General features: G+C 33.4%; 1 protein-coding gene across 11 annotated transcripts in view; it reads left to right on the forward strand.

Moving 5' to 3' along the window:
- The first annotated feature begins 1,727 nt into the window (after positions 1 to 1,727).
- The window catches only part of LOC143240814 (uncharacterized), a 31,707-nt gene continuing 16,778 nt past the window's right edge, over positions 1,728 to 16,656 (forward strand). For 3 of the 11 annotated variants that reach the window (XR_013021974.1, XR_013021973.1, XR_013021972.1), the window contains exons 1-2: positions 1,728 to 1,857; positions 13,128 to 13,406. Coding sequence is in view for 1 of the 11 variants with exons in the window: in XM_076483922.1 (XP_076340037.1) it covers positions 2,312 to 2,335; positions 2,770 to 2,818; positions 13,128 to 13,357 (303 nt within the window). In the remaining 10 variants the exon portion in view is untranslated. The other 8 variants (XR_013021970.1, XR_013021971.1, XR_013021976.1 and 5 more) reach the window with 7 other exon arrangements.

The raw sequence follows: 16,656 nt of genomic DNA on the forward strand, positions 1-16,656 counted from the left end.
TTCCATAAATTTGAGCGTACAGTGAAAGTACATAGTAATTAGTAATCTTTTTATACTGGTAAATGTTTCATCTTGTTACAAGGTGTGTTTAATTTCTTTTGTTCTTCAAATTCACTAAAATTTGAAGGATTCCAATTTACTTCATAAAATTAATTCTGTGGAATCTCGTGTTATCTAGGGGATCATACTCAATTACTCTTATAAGACATTAGTGCTATTGAGAATATCACAGTATTACAGAATAATTTGACACATAATTGAAAAATAGACATTTGTGAATTACAAAAAAGCTACGGTAATGCGTTTGGGGTATAAGTTTCAAATAGATGTAAAACCAATTCGATCAGTAGCTAACTGAAGAAAAGTGATGGATAAATCATTCAAGCCGTTAAAGTAGTACTCTTTTTTGATAACAGTTGGTATGCTAGAAATGTAGGGACTACTTATCTCTCTATAGAAATCACAAGCTAGATCTCATTTGAAATATTGTATAGTTTTAGTCTCCTTATACAAAAAATAATAATATTCAGTTACTGGAAAGGGTTCGAGGAGGGACATTAGAATGAATCTGGGATAGAAGTGCTATCTTAATCTTAGATTAATTAATCTCTTAAATTAAATTTTCTTCAGAGAAAATAAAGGTAAAAATGATTTCACTGAAGTTTGTAAAATAATTCGGGGGATCGATAAGGTTTATTTACGTTATATTTTGAATTGATGTAAGGGGGTGAGAACTTATACAAATGTTTCAGATTTGGAAAAGACAGGCTAGAATTCACTTAAGATAGGTTATTTTTATTTATTTTTTAACAAAGTGATTGGTTCCTGAAACGAGTTGCTGTCGGCAGTAGTGGATGATTGTGTTTTAGGGGGAGATGTTGATAACTTTAGAAAAATAAAAAGTATGTCTAAATTTTTGCTTTTCCTAAGGGTGGGATCCAAGAACATACCCGAACAGCCAAATGACACCTAGTTGTCCATAGGCTACATTGGGAATAAAATCTCGACTAAATTTTACTATTATTTGAATGAAAGTTAAACATTTTTGATTCCACTACTTGCTACTTTTTGTTAAACTGAAAAAATATTATAGAATTAGTTTAAATAAACAAATTAATTCATATAACAAAGTTACTTACCTGTATTTTATTTTAGAATGATAAAATATATTTACGGTATATATTAGGCCCGACATGGCCAGATGTGTTAAGGCGTTCGACTCGTAATCTGAGGGTCACGGGTTCGAATCCCCGTCGCATCAAACATGCTCGCCTTTTCAGCCGTGGTGGAGTTATAATGTGATGGTTAATCTCACAATTCGTTGGTAAAAGAGTAGCCCAAGAGTTGGCGGTGGGTGGTGATGACTAGCTGCCTTCCTTCTAGTCTTACACTGCTAAATTAGGGACGGCTAGCGCAGATAGCCTTTGTGTAGCTTTGCTCGAAATTCAAAAACAAAAACAAATGGTATATATTGTTTGTCTTTAACTTATGTTTCAGACCATTTAAAAATTTATTTTTTTTTCCGGTTATTTTCTGCGCATAATGACTTTATTTGTTTTTCATTTCACATTTTAAGGATAGTTTGGAAAATTTATTAAATTATATATATTTAAGAAATTAAACACACGAAAATTTAGTTAAACTGTGTCTTGTTTTATAATTTTCGTACGATATGGGTATAAAACATTGCATCTGAGTAACTCAGGTACTAAAAGTACTAATGAAATAAAACCACTAGGGGTCAGGGAATATTTTGGTCATACTCCAAACGTAGTAGTTGTTTGTTGGCTAACGAAGGATGTGGAGTTATTGTGACTGAATAATACAGACATATAAATTATAGGTTCAAGTATTCAAGTAAACATTAAGTGATAAAGATATTATTTTAATTTTTTATATATATTAATATAGGTAATAATATATTACTGATTAATGAAGACATACATGCCTACGCTTTACAGTTAAAACTACAACAATACAAGTTATTATTTTACATTGTTTTTCACAGTTTTTGTAATAAGTTGAATAACTTGATGAATGAGTAAAAACTTAATTTATTATTAGTATTAACTTAAGTGCTATATCACGAAACTTTTTAACGACGAAAAAAAAGTTTAAGCTTATATTTGATTTTTTCCCTGCCTTCGAAACTTCGACTGTAAGTAATAAAACCATCGACAAAATAAAAACATTACCGATAAAAAGATTTACTAACATGAACTGAAAGCTATAATGTTAGTAGTTTTACTCGCGTTTAGTAGGCTTAGATCTGTTTAATTCAGGGATGTAGAATAACATTGAGTTATTTTAAATGGCCATTAGTAGTACTATGATAGTAAGTATTGGAAAATGCTGTTTTGTCAGTCATTTCACTTTTGGAGAAAAGATATTTGTAAAATGTCAATTGTCATGAAATAATTTCAAGATTCTTAAATTAATTCTTTTCTACATTCTGCAGTTGAAGTGATTTGTTTTTATAGAAAGTAAATAAGTGTAATTTCCATATGTATTATAATTAAATAGCTGAAGCTGATATGCCTTGATCTACCATTAGAAATGCTCATACCTACACTGAAATAGAAGTGACATAATGCTATGTTTTCAATAAAACTTTAAATGTCAGTAAATTTATGGATTTTTTTTCAAAATGTACCAATATTGTAAGTCTTAAAAGTTTTGTAGAATTGACATATTTAATTGCTATAAGATAATTATTTTGTTCCAAGCTATTATAAAAATAACAAAATATTTTTCATTTCTTATTTGTAGGGTACTAGCTATAGTTTCTGCATAAAGTTTCATTTTAAACAATCTGAAGGTAATTCTACATTCCAATATCACTTGAAATTAAGTTTTAATAGCTGTAGTGGTTTAGTGTATCAAAAACTAAGAGTTTGAATGATATTTTTATAAGATTTTTGGTTTATAATTTTAAAATTTTGTTTTCAATTATTACTTAGTACTATATCCATAGTTTCATTACTTACATTCAGAAACAAATTTAATGTTATATACACTCATTTAAAATCATACTTAGTTCTGTACATTCAAATAATGCTTAATGTACATGCAAAAACATTTAATACATAGGTGATTTGGCTGAAGAATATTTTGAACATATAAATTGTATAATATTACAAGCTGTTCAGTTTATTGAACCAGTCAAACAGGTGAATGTTATGTACATCTAAGGTTTTACAAAACTTTAACTCTACAAGTACCAAAGTTACTGTGGTTAACTCTGAGAGAATGTGTGTATGACATGTCTATTCACTATTAGGCTATAATTGAGTGACTATTGGTATTCACTGGTCTGTTAATTGACTATCTAATTAATTGATTATACTTGATTAATAATTAGTTCAGTTCTTGTGAAATAATGGCATGTGAAAGCATAGAAAAAAAATGATGGTAGCAAGCAGCACCGACCAACTACCTTGCCTCAAGTCAGCAGTTAAAATTAGTAAGAATGTCAATAGCCTTAGTATCTTTGCCAAAAAAAAGACAAGATGAGAAAGTTTGATGGCTGTGAAAAGTTAACTTCAGACATAACATAATGATTCAGCACAACAAGGGGCCTATTGGTCCACCATGGTTATCCCATCCTCTTAACTATACTAAAATTACCAAATATATCAATTATAAAAAAAAAATCGTAAAGCCAGTACTTATCATTTGTATAGTTATCAAACTTTCACCTAACTTTACTGAAGTTTGCTAACTTCACAACATCTGAAGGCAACCCATTCCAGAAGCTATCATTGTGTTAGAAAAACAAAACTGTTTTAGCAGAATATGACTTCTACATTGCAAAAATTTGTGTGCATGCTAGTCCTACTATTCTTACTGTTAAGTCTAGAAAAAATATGATGCATGGACACTATCAAATTGCTTTACAATCTTAAACACCTCAGTCAGATCTTTTCTCAGGAAAGTAGTTTAAGAGATCTTAGCCACTCCTCATATGGAAACTCTTCCATCCCAAGCATCATACCAGTAGTCCTCCTTTGAACCTTTTCCAACAATTGATTATCTGTTCTAAGGTAATGAGCTCAGGACTGAACACAGTATTCCAAATGTGGCCTAACTAGTAACCTGTACAATGAAATTATAACCTCTCTAGATTTGTATTCAGTATTCCTGTAGACACAACCTAAAACCCTATTTTCCCTGCAACTAGCAACAGTGTACTGATTGAATGACATAAGAGACTGATCAACCATTACACAAAGATCCCTTTCTTTCATGACACTGTTAAGGTTATTCCTGTCCAAATTATACTTATTCAAATTTTGATAATCCACATGTATTATCTTGCATTTATTATAATTAAAACCCATATGCCATCTATTTGCCCAACTCACCTAAATGATCTAAATTATTTTGTAAATCATATTAATATCATCAGCAAATCTAAGTGATTTATTAACCATTCTTTCAATTCCACTTGATTCAAAAGCCTCTCTATGAATCACTAAAGCTGAACCAATATGAAAGTTAGAAAAACATTTTAAGTCAAAAATTGAGCACAGAACAGATAGCCTGTAATGTACCTTTTGGCTTAACAACAGATATAATAGCAGCATTTTAATTATGTGGATTGTTGAAATAATTATCATTAATAATAAAAGGAAAACTCTTAATTTACATTAATTGGTTATTTTTGCAACAGTTGATATAATTGGTATTTCATTTAACTGATTGTTTGGTGTATTTATGGAGTTTTGTCTCTTTTACCTAATTAATATAAATTAATTTAGGTGTATAAATAATGTTATAACAGTTCATTGAATTCAGGTTCATCTTTTATGTAAGAAGAAAAAAAATATATACACATATTACTTATGTATATATGATTTTGTAATAATTGAAAACAATTATAATCATTAATTGTAATTAACTCTTTTACATGATATTAATCAGTGGTATTGATTACATCACTCACCTGTATTCACTAAACTCTACATTCGTTGTCTTCCATTTTATAGTGTAGAATTCTTCACTGCTAAATTTTCACAATTAAGATAAATAATCAGAACTTAATTATTGTAGTGATTATGTAGTCATATAAGAACAATTAAAACAATATATTATTATGTTTAGAGAATTACATAACATGAATGACAAGGGATCATTAGGTATATGAGGCTATCACTCACTCAAGAATTAAATCTTAAACCCACTCCTGATTTTTCAGGAAGTTATTGATTTGCCTCCACAACTGCTTTGTGCAATTCATTCCATAAGTTAATAACTTTAAGAAAAATAAAACTATAATAACTATAATTTTCTAAATAGTTCTCCTCTGAATCTCTTCCAATAAGTGAATATTCTTTCTTAGGTTTGTAGAATCAAATCTGTATAAAATACTGAGTGAGACTTAACTGTTGATTTGTATAAAGAGATAACTATGTTGTTGTTGTTTTTTTAATTATAATCAATATATGTATAAGTTACAGTTGTATGATTAGTGAAGTTTACTAATGGATTAATTAGTCAATTAAATTTAACTAATCAGTTTTTACATTATTAAAGCAAAAAACTTAAGACATTTACAATTGGGTCTTGATACTCATGGTAGAGAAGTGCATAGATAGTTATGTAGCTTTGTTTATAACATTAAACAAATGAAAATGTTTTAATTAATTGAATAGTTCAAATAATCATAAATTTGGTTAATTAATTATTTTCATGAATCATTACACTAACCAATTGAGTTCAAAAACTTGAATTAATGAAAAATTAATGGTAATATTTTTAATAATGGATAGTAGGTAGTATAATGGTAAGCAGTATTAACTGGAAATGCTAATTGGGATTAGTTACTTTTAGTTCATTACAGTTAGTTGATTAACATTACTAATTGATGTCATTGTTGCTCATATGTAATAGCTCTGTTATAAACAATTTTTAAAAATGTGTTAGCTTTGCTACTAGCAACAGAGTATCACCTTGATAGTTTGGGTGACTTCATTTTTCTTTGGTCACTGGTGAATTGGCTCCCATCTGTATTAAGTATGTGATAACCTTGCACTTCCTCTTAGTGTGGATTCTTGTACATGGTAAGGGGACCTCCCAAGGAAGGTTCTATTCTGTCAGTTTACCCCCTCTGGGATCTAAACATCCACCCATGTGTTTGCCGTGCATAGTGACCCATGTAGAGGAGGAGAGGATCCTGATGGTTGAGGGGTCCAACTCAAACACACCATTTTGGCTTTGAATTCCTATAGATGGGCAGCCTTGGGGTGACCCCCTTGGGTCAGTCGGCTGGTCCACTTGGGCTAGGGTCAATCAAATACCAGTGTTGGATGTTCTCAACAGGTGTTGTGGACATTGTATCTGATGCTGGTGTTTGGGTATCGTGCTCATGAAACCCTGGTGTTGCTGCAGTTTCCTTGTTTGGTATTGTAGTGCATCCCCTCATAGAGCACCATGATTGGTGGGGTCAGTGAGCATGGAAATATTCCTTTTTTTATTATGGATCCTCCAAATAAAAACTTAAGTGTCATAATGAAAAACCAGTCCATAGGTAAACGACCACAGCTAGAAGGTTCTGAGCAGCAATTGTCAACATCTTTAACACCTGTTGTACCTCATCTTATACTACATTCTCTTTCAAACAAACCTTTAGGGAAAATGTCTCCCTTTTTCATTCAGAAGGGACTAGAGGGACTTGTTGGCTCTCCAAAGTCAGTAAAGAAGCTGTGCTCTGGTGACATATTTGTGGAAAATCCACATCTTAACACAGTGAACTCCTCTTGCATTTAAAGGCACTTTGGAAGATATACCTATAGAGGTTTCACCTCATGCTGCTTTGAATTCATCATGAGGAGTTATTGTGAACAGGAATTTGAAGAACATCCTCGAGTTGGAGATTCTCACTGGTTTCTCCACCCTAGGAGTTTCTACAGTGAGGCGTATCTCCACTCGCAAAGATGGGACTACGATGCCAACCAGTGTCCTCATTCTGACATTTACATATGCCTGTCATCATTAAGGCAGGTTATCTTAATTGCAGGGTATAGCCATACATTCCAAACCCTCTTAGATGTTTCCAGTGTCAGTGATTCAGTCACTAATAGACGTCATGCCGTGGTTCCTTGATGTGTGCTCATTGCAGTGGCAAGGACCATGATGCCTGTGAGTGTGAAATGGACCCTCATTGCATCAATTGCAATGGTGTTCACCTGTCCTACTTTCGTTCTTGCCCTAAGTGGTTGGAAGTAAAAGAGCTGTAGCATTTGAAAATGATCTATAACATTCCTTATCCTGAGGCTCAAAAGTTGCTGTCCACCACTTACTCTCAGACTTACGCTGTTGCACTTCATTCCACTACTACAGTGGGAGTGCAGACGGATATCTCTGTACCTCCAAAAGAATCGTTCTCAAACCAAATGAAAAGTCTTTTGACCTCCATGGTTAAAAAAGTTAATGAATCAACTTCAACACCCATCTCTGTCCTTTACATACATCCCAGGAATTCCCAAGATCCACTTTCTTTGGTTCTGGGTACAGGCACTACCTCAGATACATCTTCTTCTCCTTCCCCAAGATGCAAAACAATCATTTGTTTACATCCTCAGTCTGTGGAATCCTCTTCCAACAGCAAAGACTTGCCCAATCCATCCAGGGCAGATCCATGGAGGTCGATAGACCTCCCTCGAATAAAGACAGTAAAGAAGAAAAATGTGATCATAAACAGAAGGGTTTCCACCCATTTCACCTACACATAAATGAAAATGGCCACCTTGATACAATTGAACTGTCAAGGTTTACGTTTTAATCTGGATGACATCAAAACACTGATTGCTTCCTACCATCCTGTATGTCTTTCCTTTCAGGAAATGTTTCTGAAACCTGTCAATACACTCACCTTTTGGTGATTTTTTTTGTACAGAAATGACAAGCTGTGTGATGGATGGAGGGGTGGCACTGTTGGTTGATCAGCATGTACCCCCACCATATCTTTGCCACTCGACACACCCTTGAAGGCCGTATCCATCCATGTTTCCTTGGGTCATATCATCACTGTTTGTTCTCTCTACCCGTTGCCTGGAGAGACCTATAATCAATCACACCTTGATGCTCTCATTGAACAGTTGCTATCTCCCTTTTTAATCCTGGGAGACTTTAATGGACATCATCTCCTCTGGGAAAGTGCTGATATTGATAGGAGGGGTCACTCTGTAAAGTGTATGCTCTCTGATCACAACTTTTCTCTTTTCGATACTGGTTCTTTTACTTATTTTCATGCACTGATACTCTAGGTGAAAGCTTTTGCCAGGTATCTAGCACTTATACTTCATCCTCCACCTTCTTAGCCATCAAGATGTGGGCAAAGTGATCAACTATTTCCTTTTGAGCTGATTATCTCTGTGACTATAATTGTCCCTTTACACTGGTGAAACTCAAACTGGCTCTTCATCAGTGTGGCAGTACATCAGTTTGACCTGATGATGTACACTACTATTCTTCAGATTGTTTTTAACTGGATCTAGTATTAGAATGTTTTTCCTGATGGGTGGCACCAGGCTATTGTCCTTCCTTTCTCTAAGCCTGGGAAGGTTTCCAAGATTCCTTGAAACTGCCCTCTAATTACATTGACGAGCTGTCTCTGTAAGACCTTAGAGAGGATGGTTAGTGATTGTTTTGTTTGGTTCCTCGAATCAAACAACCTCCTCTTGCCCACCCAATGTGGGTTCTGACAACAATGCTACACCTTGGGTCACCTAATTCAACTAGAAACATCAATCAGAGAAGCTCTTCTCAAATGATAACATCTTGTATCAATATTCTTTGACATTCAGAAGGCTTATGATACAACATGAAGGTATGGAATTTGGCAAGACCTTCATTTGTGTGGGTTATGGGGCCATTTGCCCATTTTTATTAAAAATATTTTAATGGACAGGAGATTCCAAGTTTGTATGGGTTCAACACTTTCCAGCTCTTTTCTACAGAAACTTGGAATCCCAAGGGCTATGTTTTGAGCGTCACACTTTTCAAATTAATGCCGTCACTGAACAACTCCCTCTTACTGTTGCAAGTGGGTTCTATGTCAATGACTTGGACATCTCGCATCAGTCATTGAACATGAGGTATATTGAGTGGTAACTACAGACTGCCCTCAATTGTTTACTAAAGTGGGCCACAGCAAACAGCTTTAACTTCTCTCTGTCTAAAACCATTTGCATGCACTTTTGCCACCAATGGATTATTCACCCTAATTTTGAACTCCGTATCGGTGAAGTTGTGCTGCTTGTGGTCCCTGAGACAAAGTTCTTGGGGTTTATCTTTGACCATAAGCTGACCTTTATACCACACATCAAGCAACTATGGGTCAAATGTACAAGAGCACTGAACATCCTCCATGTCCTCTCTTCCACCACTTGGGGAGCGGATCGATGTTCTATGCTGTAGTTATATCATGCACTTATTCAATCGAAACTCGACTGTGGAGTACTGGTCTGTGGCTCTGCTAGAACCTCAGCCTTAAAGATTCTGGGCCCCATTCATCATCAAGGACTTCGGCTCTGCACTGGGGCTTTCCGCACTGCCCCAGTTCAGAGCTTATACACAGTCTCATTGACCTTCTTTGCACCTCTGCCATTTGCAACTGTCTTCATTATATGCCTCAAAACTTCGTTCCTGACCAGAGCATTGTACTTGGGGTTGTGTTTTCCTTCCTTGGTGGGCCATACTTTATCAGAACAGATGACCTGCCATTCCTCCATTTGGCCTTCATATCCAGGTGTAGTTGGATGAATTGGGTCCGTCCTTGGATAACATTGCTTTATCCACTTGTCAGCTCATCCCAACGTGGTTTTTTACAGTCCCCAAATGTGACCTATCTTTAAGTCATCTGAGATAAGCAGACACTCATGATTGGAAATACTGTCTGTTATTTGCTGAACATCTTTCGAGCCATCCTTTCATTCCTATTTATACAGATGGTTTGAAATTAGGTAACTGTGTGGGCTTTGCCATGGTTTGTTGTGGTTCAGTGGTTGCATGCAGAATCCCTTCTACAGTTTCTGTGTTCACTGCTGAACTGTATACCATTTCTCTTGCCATGGATCACATAGAAGCTAAGCAGTTCTCAAACTGCACTATTTATACTGACTCGCTTAGTTCTCTACTGTCCCTGGAATTGCTTCGCGTTACTTCACACCTTGTTCTCACCGATATTCAAAACTGACTGGCCCATTTCTCTTTAACATCTACTTCTATCCAGTTTTTCTGGATACCGAGCTACGTTGGTATTTGCAGGAACGAGTTTGCAGACACCACAGCTAAATCTATTTGCTCTGGCACTATAACTGCTGTGCCTGTTCCATACATGGACTATGGTTCTGTATTTATGGTTTGGCCTCGTGCCAGCTGGCAGTCGACTTGGAGTAAGCAATGCAAAAACATGCTTTTCCAAATAAAACCCTATTTTAGACTTTGGTCGTCTTGCTTCCATAAGGATCAGAAAGAGGAAGTTTTTCTAACTAGTCTACTCATTAGTGAGAGTTTTTAATTCATTGTTTTCTTTTATCTGGAAATGATGCATAAATGTGTAGTCTGTGTAACACTCAGGTCACAATAAGCCACATTTTACTATTTGCATCCAGTTGGTACAATGGCAAGTCTGGATTTATAATGCTAAAAACTGTGTTCTGATACACATGATAGGTAAAACACAGATCACCCATTATGTATCTTTGAGCTGTACAACAAACAAAATTATGTACTAATTATGCTAATATCAGTGTAATGGAAATAAGAAAAAGCAATGCCCCAACCACTGGCTTTGACCAGTGGCAACTGTCCAGCTTGATTGAACTCTGAGAATTACGTGATAATTGGATTAACACTGTATGTGGTCTAGGAATTACAAAGATGAGCTAGGTTTTATATATAGTATGTGAAATACAGTAATCATTGTGGTAGGGTTTATTTGTTGATAGTTAAACATGAGTGCAGTCTGCAAAATGGAGTTTTTGTTTCCTGTTTAGTTATTGGTGATCTTTGTTATATAATCAGGTTTCCTAGTGTTTATCTTTACTGTTCACCACACTGTGGTATTATCAGTCTCTCAGTTAATACACATGTATGACATTAAGTAAATAAACAGTTTCCAATAACTAAGATCAAATTGTTGTGCCTTTTTTGTAGTGAGTTTCTTTTACCTGTTAGCTTCTTTGCAGAATTGTTCTTTGACAGAGTTTTATTTCAGTTAAAAACAAATGTGATATGTTTATTATTTTGCCCAAGGTGATTGTTTATAAAATCTTAGTTTCTGGTATCTCATATTTTAAAACTTATTAACCCATTTAAGCATGTACTTTTTTTTCAAACATATCACACGTGTAATTCTTTTAGTTAATTCATGCTCAGAGCAAGAATCATTGTTGGCTTGTCTCTACAAGTGTGGGAAACACTTGTAAGTTGATGCGATTGAGGGCTAATTTTCCTGTAAAAAAATTAAATAGTTTTTGACCACAGATATTTTGAATAGAAGTATATGCTATGTTGATGAAGAGGAATCCACTTTTTTAGAAAATATAGTTTGGAAATGGCTTGAATGTGTAATGTAAAAAATTATACAAATGTAGAACATTTTGACTAGTTGTCTACAAACTTTATACAGCTGTGCAGGTTAGGGCTTTATTTGTTGATTTTGTGTGCTCGATTTGCATTTCCAGCAGGCAATTCAAACCACAGTATGTGGTCACCATTCAGATACAGGCATGCCTAGTAAATGCTTCCTCTTTTAAAGCTGTTTAGGTGCTAACCCTGTCAGCATGTACCTACATTATTGTTAATTTACACGTGTTATTTGGTAAATTTTGTATGCCTACATTATATTCACAGAATGATTAAACTTAATCTTTACACTCACTGGTAATACCTGTGTTTAAAGTTGAACTACCTTTGTTATTTGGTATCTTTTGTATGCTTACAGTATATCCACAGAATGATTAAATTTAAATCTTTACACTTACTGGTAATACCTGTGTTTAAAGTTGAACTACCTTTGTTATTTGGTATCTTTTGTATGATTACAGTATATCCACAGAATGATTAAATTTAAATCTTTACACTTACTGGTAATACCTGTGTTTAAAGTTGAACTACCTTTGTTATTTGGTATCTTTTGTATGATTACAGTATATCCACAGAATGATTAAACTTAAATCTTTACACTCACTGGTAATACCTGTGTTTAAAGTTGAACTACCTTTGTTATTTGGTATCTTTTGTATGCTTACAGTATACCCACAGAATGATTAAACTTAATCTTTAAATTCACTAGTAATACCTCTGTATGAAAGTAACACTTGTTTCTAGTCCAGTTTGACAACATGGAAGACATTGTACAAATTGATCTACATGCTGAATTTCACAAGTGTGTGTGTGTCCGTTGATTTCCAGAAAGTACCATCTGAACAGAAGAAGTGATATAAAAAACCTGAAATATGTTTCATCAGTGTGTGAATCCATTTTTCAAAACAGTTTGATTATCGTGTTCTTTATACTGTGCATGTAAAACAAGATATACTGATTATTATTTTAAAGGTGGAAGAAATTGTTATATCTTGTACATTTCTTTAACTTTAATCTTGGTTTTGGTGGTTGTGAAGGAGAAACCTTTGTATTTGCTATAAGATAAAATATAATTTATGGTATTCTAAGAGATGTGGTTAAACAGTTTTGTTATTTCAGAAACTTCAAAGTTTAGCTGTGTATAGTAGTATCCACAATGAATTATTAATACTGAGTCTTCTCTCTCTCTTTACGAGTCATTGCAACTGCAGTTAACCTTGGAGAGGACAAAATGGTTTTGTTTGTATCTGTTTCAAAGTTGTTAGTATCCAAAATTATGTATTTTGTTATTGTCCAGTGTTGTTGAACTTTGACATGACATATTTTGATCAGAATATTCAGAGTATTTACTAGATTGAATTTTAGCTTTGCTGAAGCTGGTGGCTTATGTTGATCACAAGTTAATATTAATGAGTTTAATGTATTTTTGTGACCCATCATTGTACAAATATTGAGTTTCTTAAAGATTTCTTGTAAAAAAAAACAAACTATTTGGGATATTGTACTAACAGTTGTAAATGTTGCTGTATATCTAGTTTCTATGTACCGAAGAGGAACCACCCGAGAAAGAGTGCCATGTCAAATATGTAACAAGTCATTTGAAAGGAAACAAGATTTTGATGCTCACATGAATCTACATGTGCACACATCTTACAGGAAGAAATACTACTGCAGTGTGTGCAATAAGGCATTCTTATGGAAGAACAACATGTATGCACACAGAAAGAATGCACACAAGTTGTCTACAAAAACTGTTTTTGGATGAAATTTTATAGTATTTTGGTTTGTTTGGACTTTAATAATTAAGATCAAAGGTATTTAGACTTCTATAATAATATCATTAATTAAGAACAAAGGTATTTAGACTTCGATAATAATATCATTAATTAAGAACAAAGGTATTTAGACTTCTATAACAATGTCTTCTTCATTATTATAATTACATTCAATTAAAATAATTGTTTTTACAAGTTATCAGTATGTTAATTAAAGAATAATTATTTAGAAAACTTGAAGTGTTTTTAATGCATGAGTAAATAACCATTGTTGCATCACAAGTGCTATGGGGTAGCTTTGTGCAACTTTAAGTGTATCATATACGGTATTGTACCCAAATATTTCTGTGGTCAGATTTACTGGAAGTTTCATTTGGATATATGTATATATATATTTTTTTTGTTAGTAAATGTTAGTATTGATGTATATGTAAAAACGGCTGGTATGGGTAGAGTTTTCTCTACCCATACCAGCCATTTTTACATATATATTTTTCTCTACAAGTGGGTTTTCTCGTCATCACGGATTAATATTGATGCATTTTTTATGCAATGTCAGTCAGTCAAAGATCAGTATTATTCTTTTACGTATAAGAAATGAAAAAGTAAAATACTAATTACTACTATAAACAGTGTGTATACAGTGGTCTTTTGTATATCAATGTACTGTTATTTTTCTAGTAACCTGCTTCATAGAAATAGTTTGAAAGGCACATTGTTGAGAATGTACTTTATAATCCAGGAAATGAGTAGAAAACACTTCTGTTTTCTCCGAATTGTGTTCTGAAGACATTAAGAACTAAAGGTTGGAAGTCTGAAGAATTGGAAAAAGACAGGCTATGCTCTAGCTTAGAATTTATTTTCTTTCTTTCTAGCAAGGTAATTAGCTTGTGGAATGAGTTCTCAATGGTAATGAAGAATGAAACCTTACAAGTGCCAAAAATTGCAATTAGGGGGAAAATGAATAATTTTTTATTATGCAAGAATTTCAGTTTTTGGCTTAGATATCAATTTCTTGTATTGCTGCTTGAACTACAAAGTAAAGTTTCTGTGAATTACTCTTTTTTTAAAGTTAGAAATATTTTTCTTGTAATGATTTTGTATTAAATTTGGCTTGTACTCTCTCTAAGGATCGAAACAAGATACCTTTGATACAACTAATTCCTGTGTATCATTGTCTCATTTTTTTAATTAATATTTCAGCAAATAATTAACAGTGGAGTATGGTAATTGGTGGTCAAATGGATTAAAATCATTAAGGAAGGAGAGGAGGAGATGACTGGGAGGAACATGAAAGTTAAAGTTTTTATGTGTGTTAAGTTTTAAAACTTGTTAGCAGCCAGAGGTGTTCTAGTGGTTTGTGTGGGAGACTGAATCTTGAGGATCCATAGTTCGTGTTATGTTGCTCTCTGGACCTGTGGATGCATCATGAGTTATAGTCAACTCTGACTATTCAGTTAGAGTAATCATAGAGTTGGTAGAAGGTGCTGTTGGTTAGCTGCTTTTAGTCTTTTCAGTTTAAAATTAAGGAAGCACAAAGCAGATAACTCTTGTAGCTGTTCAAGAACATTCTAAACAAACAAATGTGAACGTACACTAATGCTGATGATAACTCATGGAATAAACTAATTAGCCTTTTAAAACAGTAGAATTAAATTGGAGTACAATCTGTCTTTTCCAGCTTTAATCTTTTGTCCTTCCTAAGTGTAGTACTCCAATTTCAACTATTTCAGTGCCAGAAAATAAATGCTTTGAAAATGTGTTCTTAATATATACTACTGCAACACTGTTTCTTTTTCTTCCAATTCATTTCCTTATCTCTTTATGAACTCATTAGATACTGATTTTTCCCCCAACTTTTTATTTGTTATTCAAACTTCAAAGCTCACATTTGGTCATAAATCCAGGAATTTAAAGTTCAACAAGAAAAATCTTGTCCATTGATATTAGCTTACTCATAAAGAAAAATATTTAATATGCATCTGAAATATCTATAACACTACATTTTTATTGAGGTTTTGCCATTGTAGCAAAATAGAATATCTTGATGTTTTTTTAGAACATGTCTGTTTGAAAAATAAGTTCATAATCACATTCAACTTCTAAAAGTGCTAATGGGGTAACCAGAATAGAAGGATGATAAAAACACCTAGAATTAAAGATTTCCTTAGCCAGGTTACCACATCTTTCTGTCCTGTCTTGAGAAGGTACATTAATGTATAGTTTAATAAATTAACAAGACACAAACCTTTAATTTTTGTTTCAAGTTAACACTTATGCTTCTGCTTCCAAATTAATAACGAAATTTCATTTATTTTTTAATATGAAAGGTGAGTATATTTTTACAGGTATGTTGGTAGGTTTAACCTGTTATTTGGAGCAAAATTGCTTTTAAGAGCTCTTTAGTCCTCTTGAATCTTTTGCTAGCTATGTTTTGATGAATGTTCCCTTAAAAAAACAGTAAAGTACATTAATTAAACGAGTTCTCTTTCTGTGCCATATATATTTCTATTTGTGTATTAGAACTGTGTTCATGATAAATGATTGCTTTTGTATTGGTTGTGAATGTCATATGTAATTAATTTGAAAGGCATTAATTACACGGATTTCAGCCTTGAAGAAATAAAGAAATAAAATACTGGTTCTTTGATGTGTAAGCTTGTTTTTTAGAAACATTTTGGTTTAAAAATTCCATAGGTAGCTTTTATTTTCTTTAAATATATATCAAGCTGTTCAACCTTTGTAATTTAACCCATTTATTGCAACTGGGACATATTTTACAGTGCCTTTTTAACACGTGATAGTTTTTTTTTCTTTTACTGCATTTATTTGTTATCTTAGAGATGTAAATCCACTGGCTGGTTACATTAATTTTATCATATAATGACAAAATGTAACTCTGGTAAACTTAGAAGTATTACTAGAGCTAAGAAAAACTAGGTGCTTGTGTGTATACATATGTGTATTATGTGTGTGGTTTGTTTGTCATGTTCTACATGTGAACTTATCTAGACCACATTATTTTGGAGACATAGACTATTGACTCTTACTCTGTCATGTCTACACATCAATACTGAGACATGGGTTACTAATCTGAGTTTCTATCGAGTCTACACATTATTATGCAGATATAAGTTACTGTATTGAGTTTCTGGTAAGTCTACACATTGTTGTGGAGACAGGTTACTGTGTTGAGATTCTGGCAAGTCAGCATATTACTATGGAGATGTGAGCTTCTGGCAAGTCTACACATTGCTATGGAAACAGATTATTGAGCTTCACAATTTTG

The sequence above is a fragment of the Tachypleus tridentatus genome, chromosome 13 (genome assembly GCF_004210375.1).
Source record: "Tachypleus tridentatus isolate NWPU-2018 chromosome 13, ASM421037v1, whole genome shotgun sequence".
In the NCBI taxonomy this organism is placed as follows: domain Eukaryota; kingdom Metazoa; phylum Arthropoda; class Merostomata; order Xiphosura; family Limulidae; genus Tachypleus; species Tachypleus tridentatus.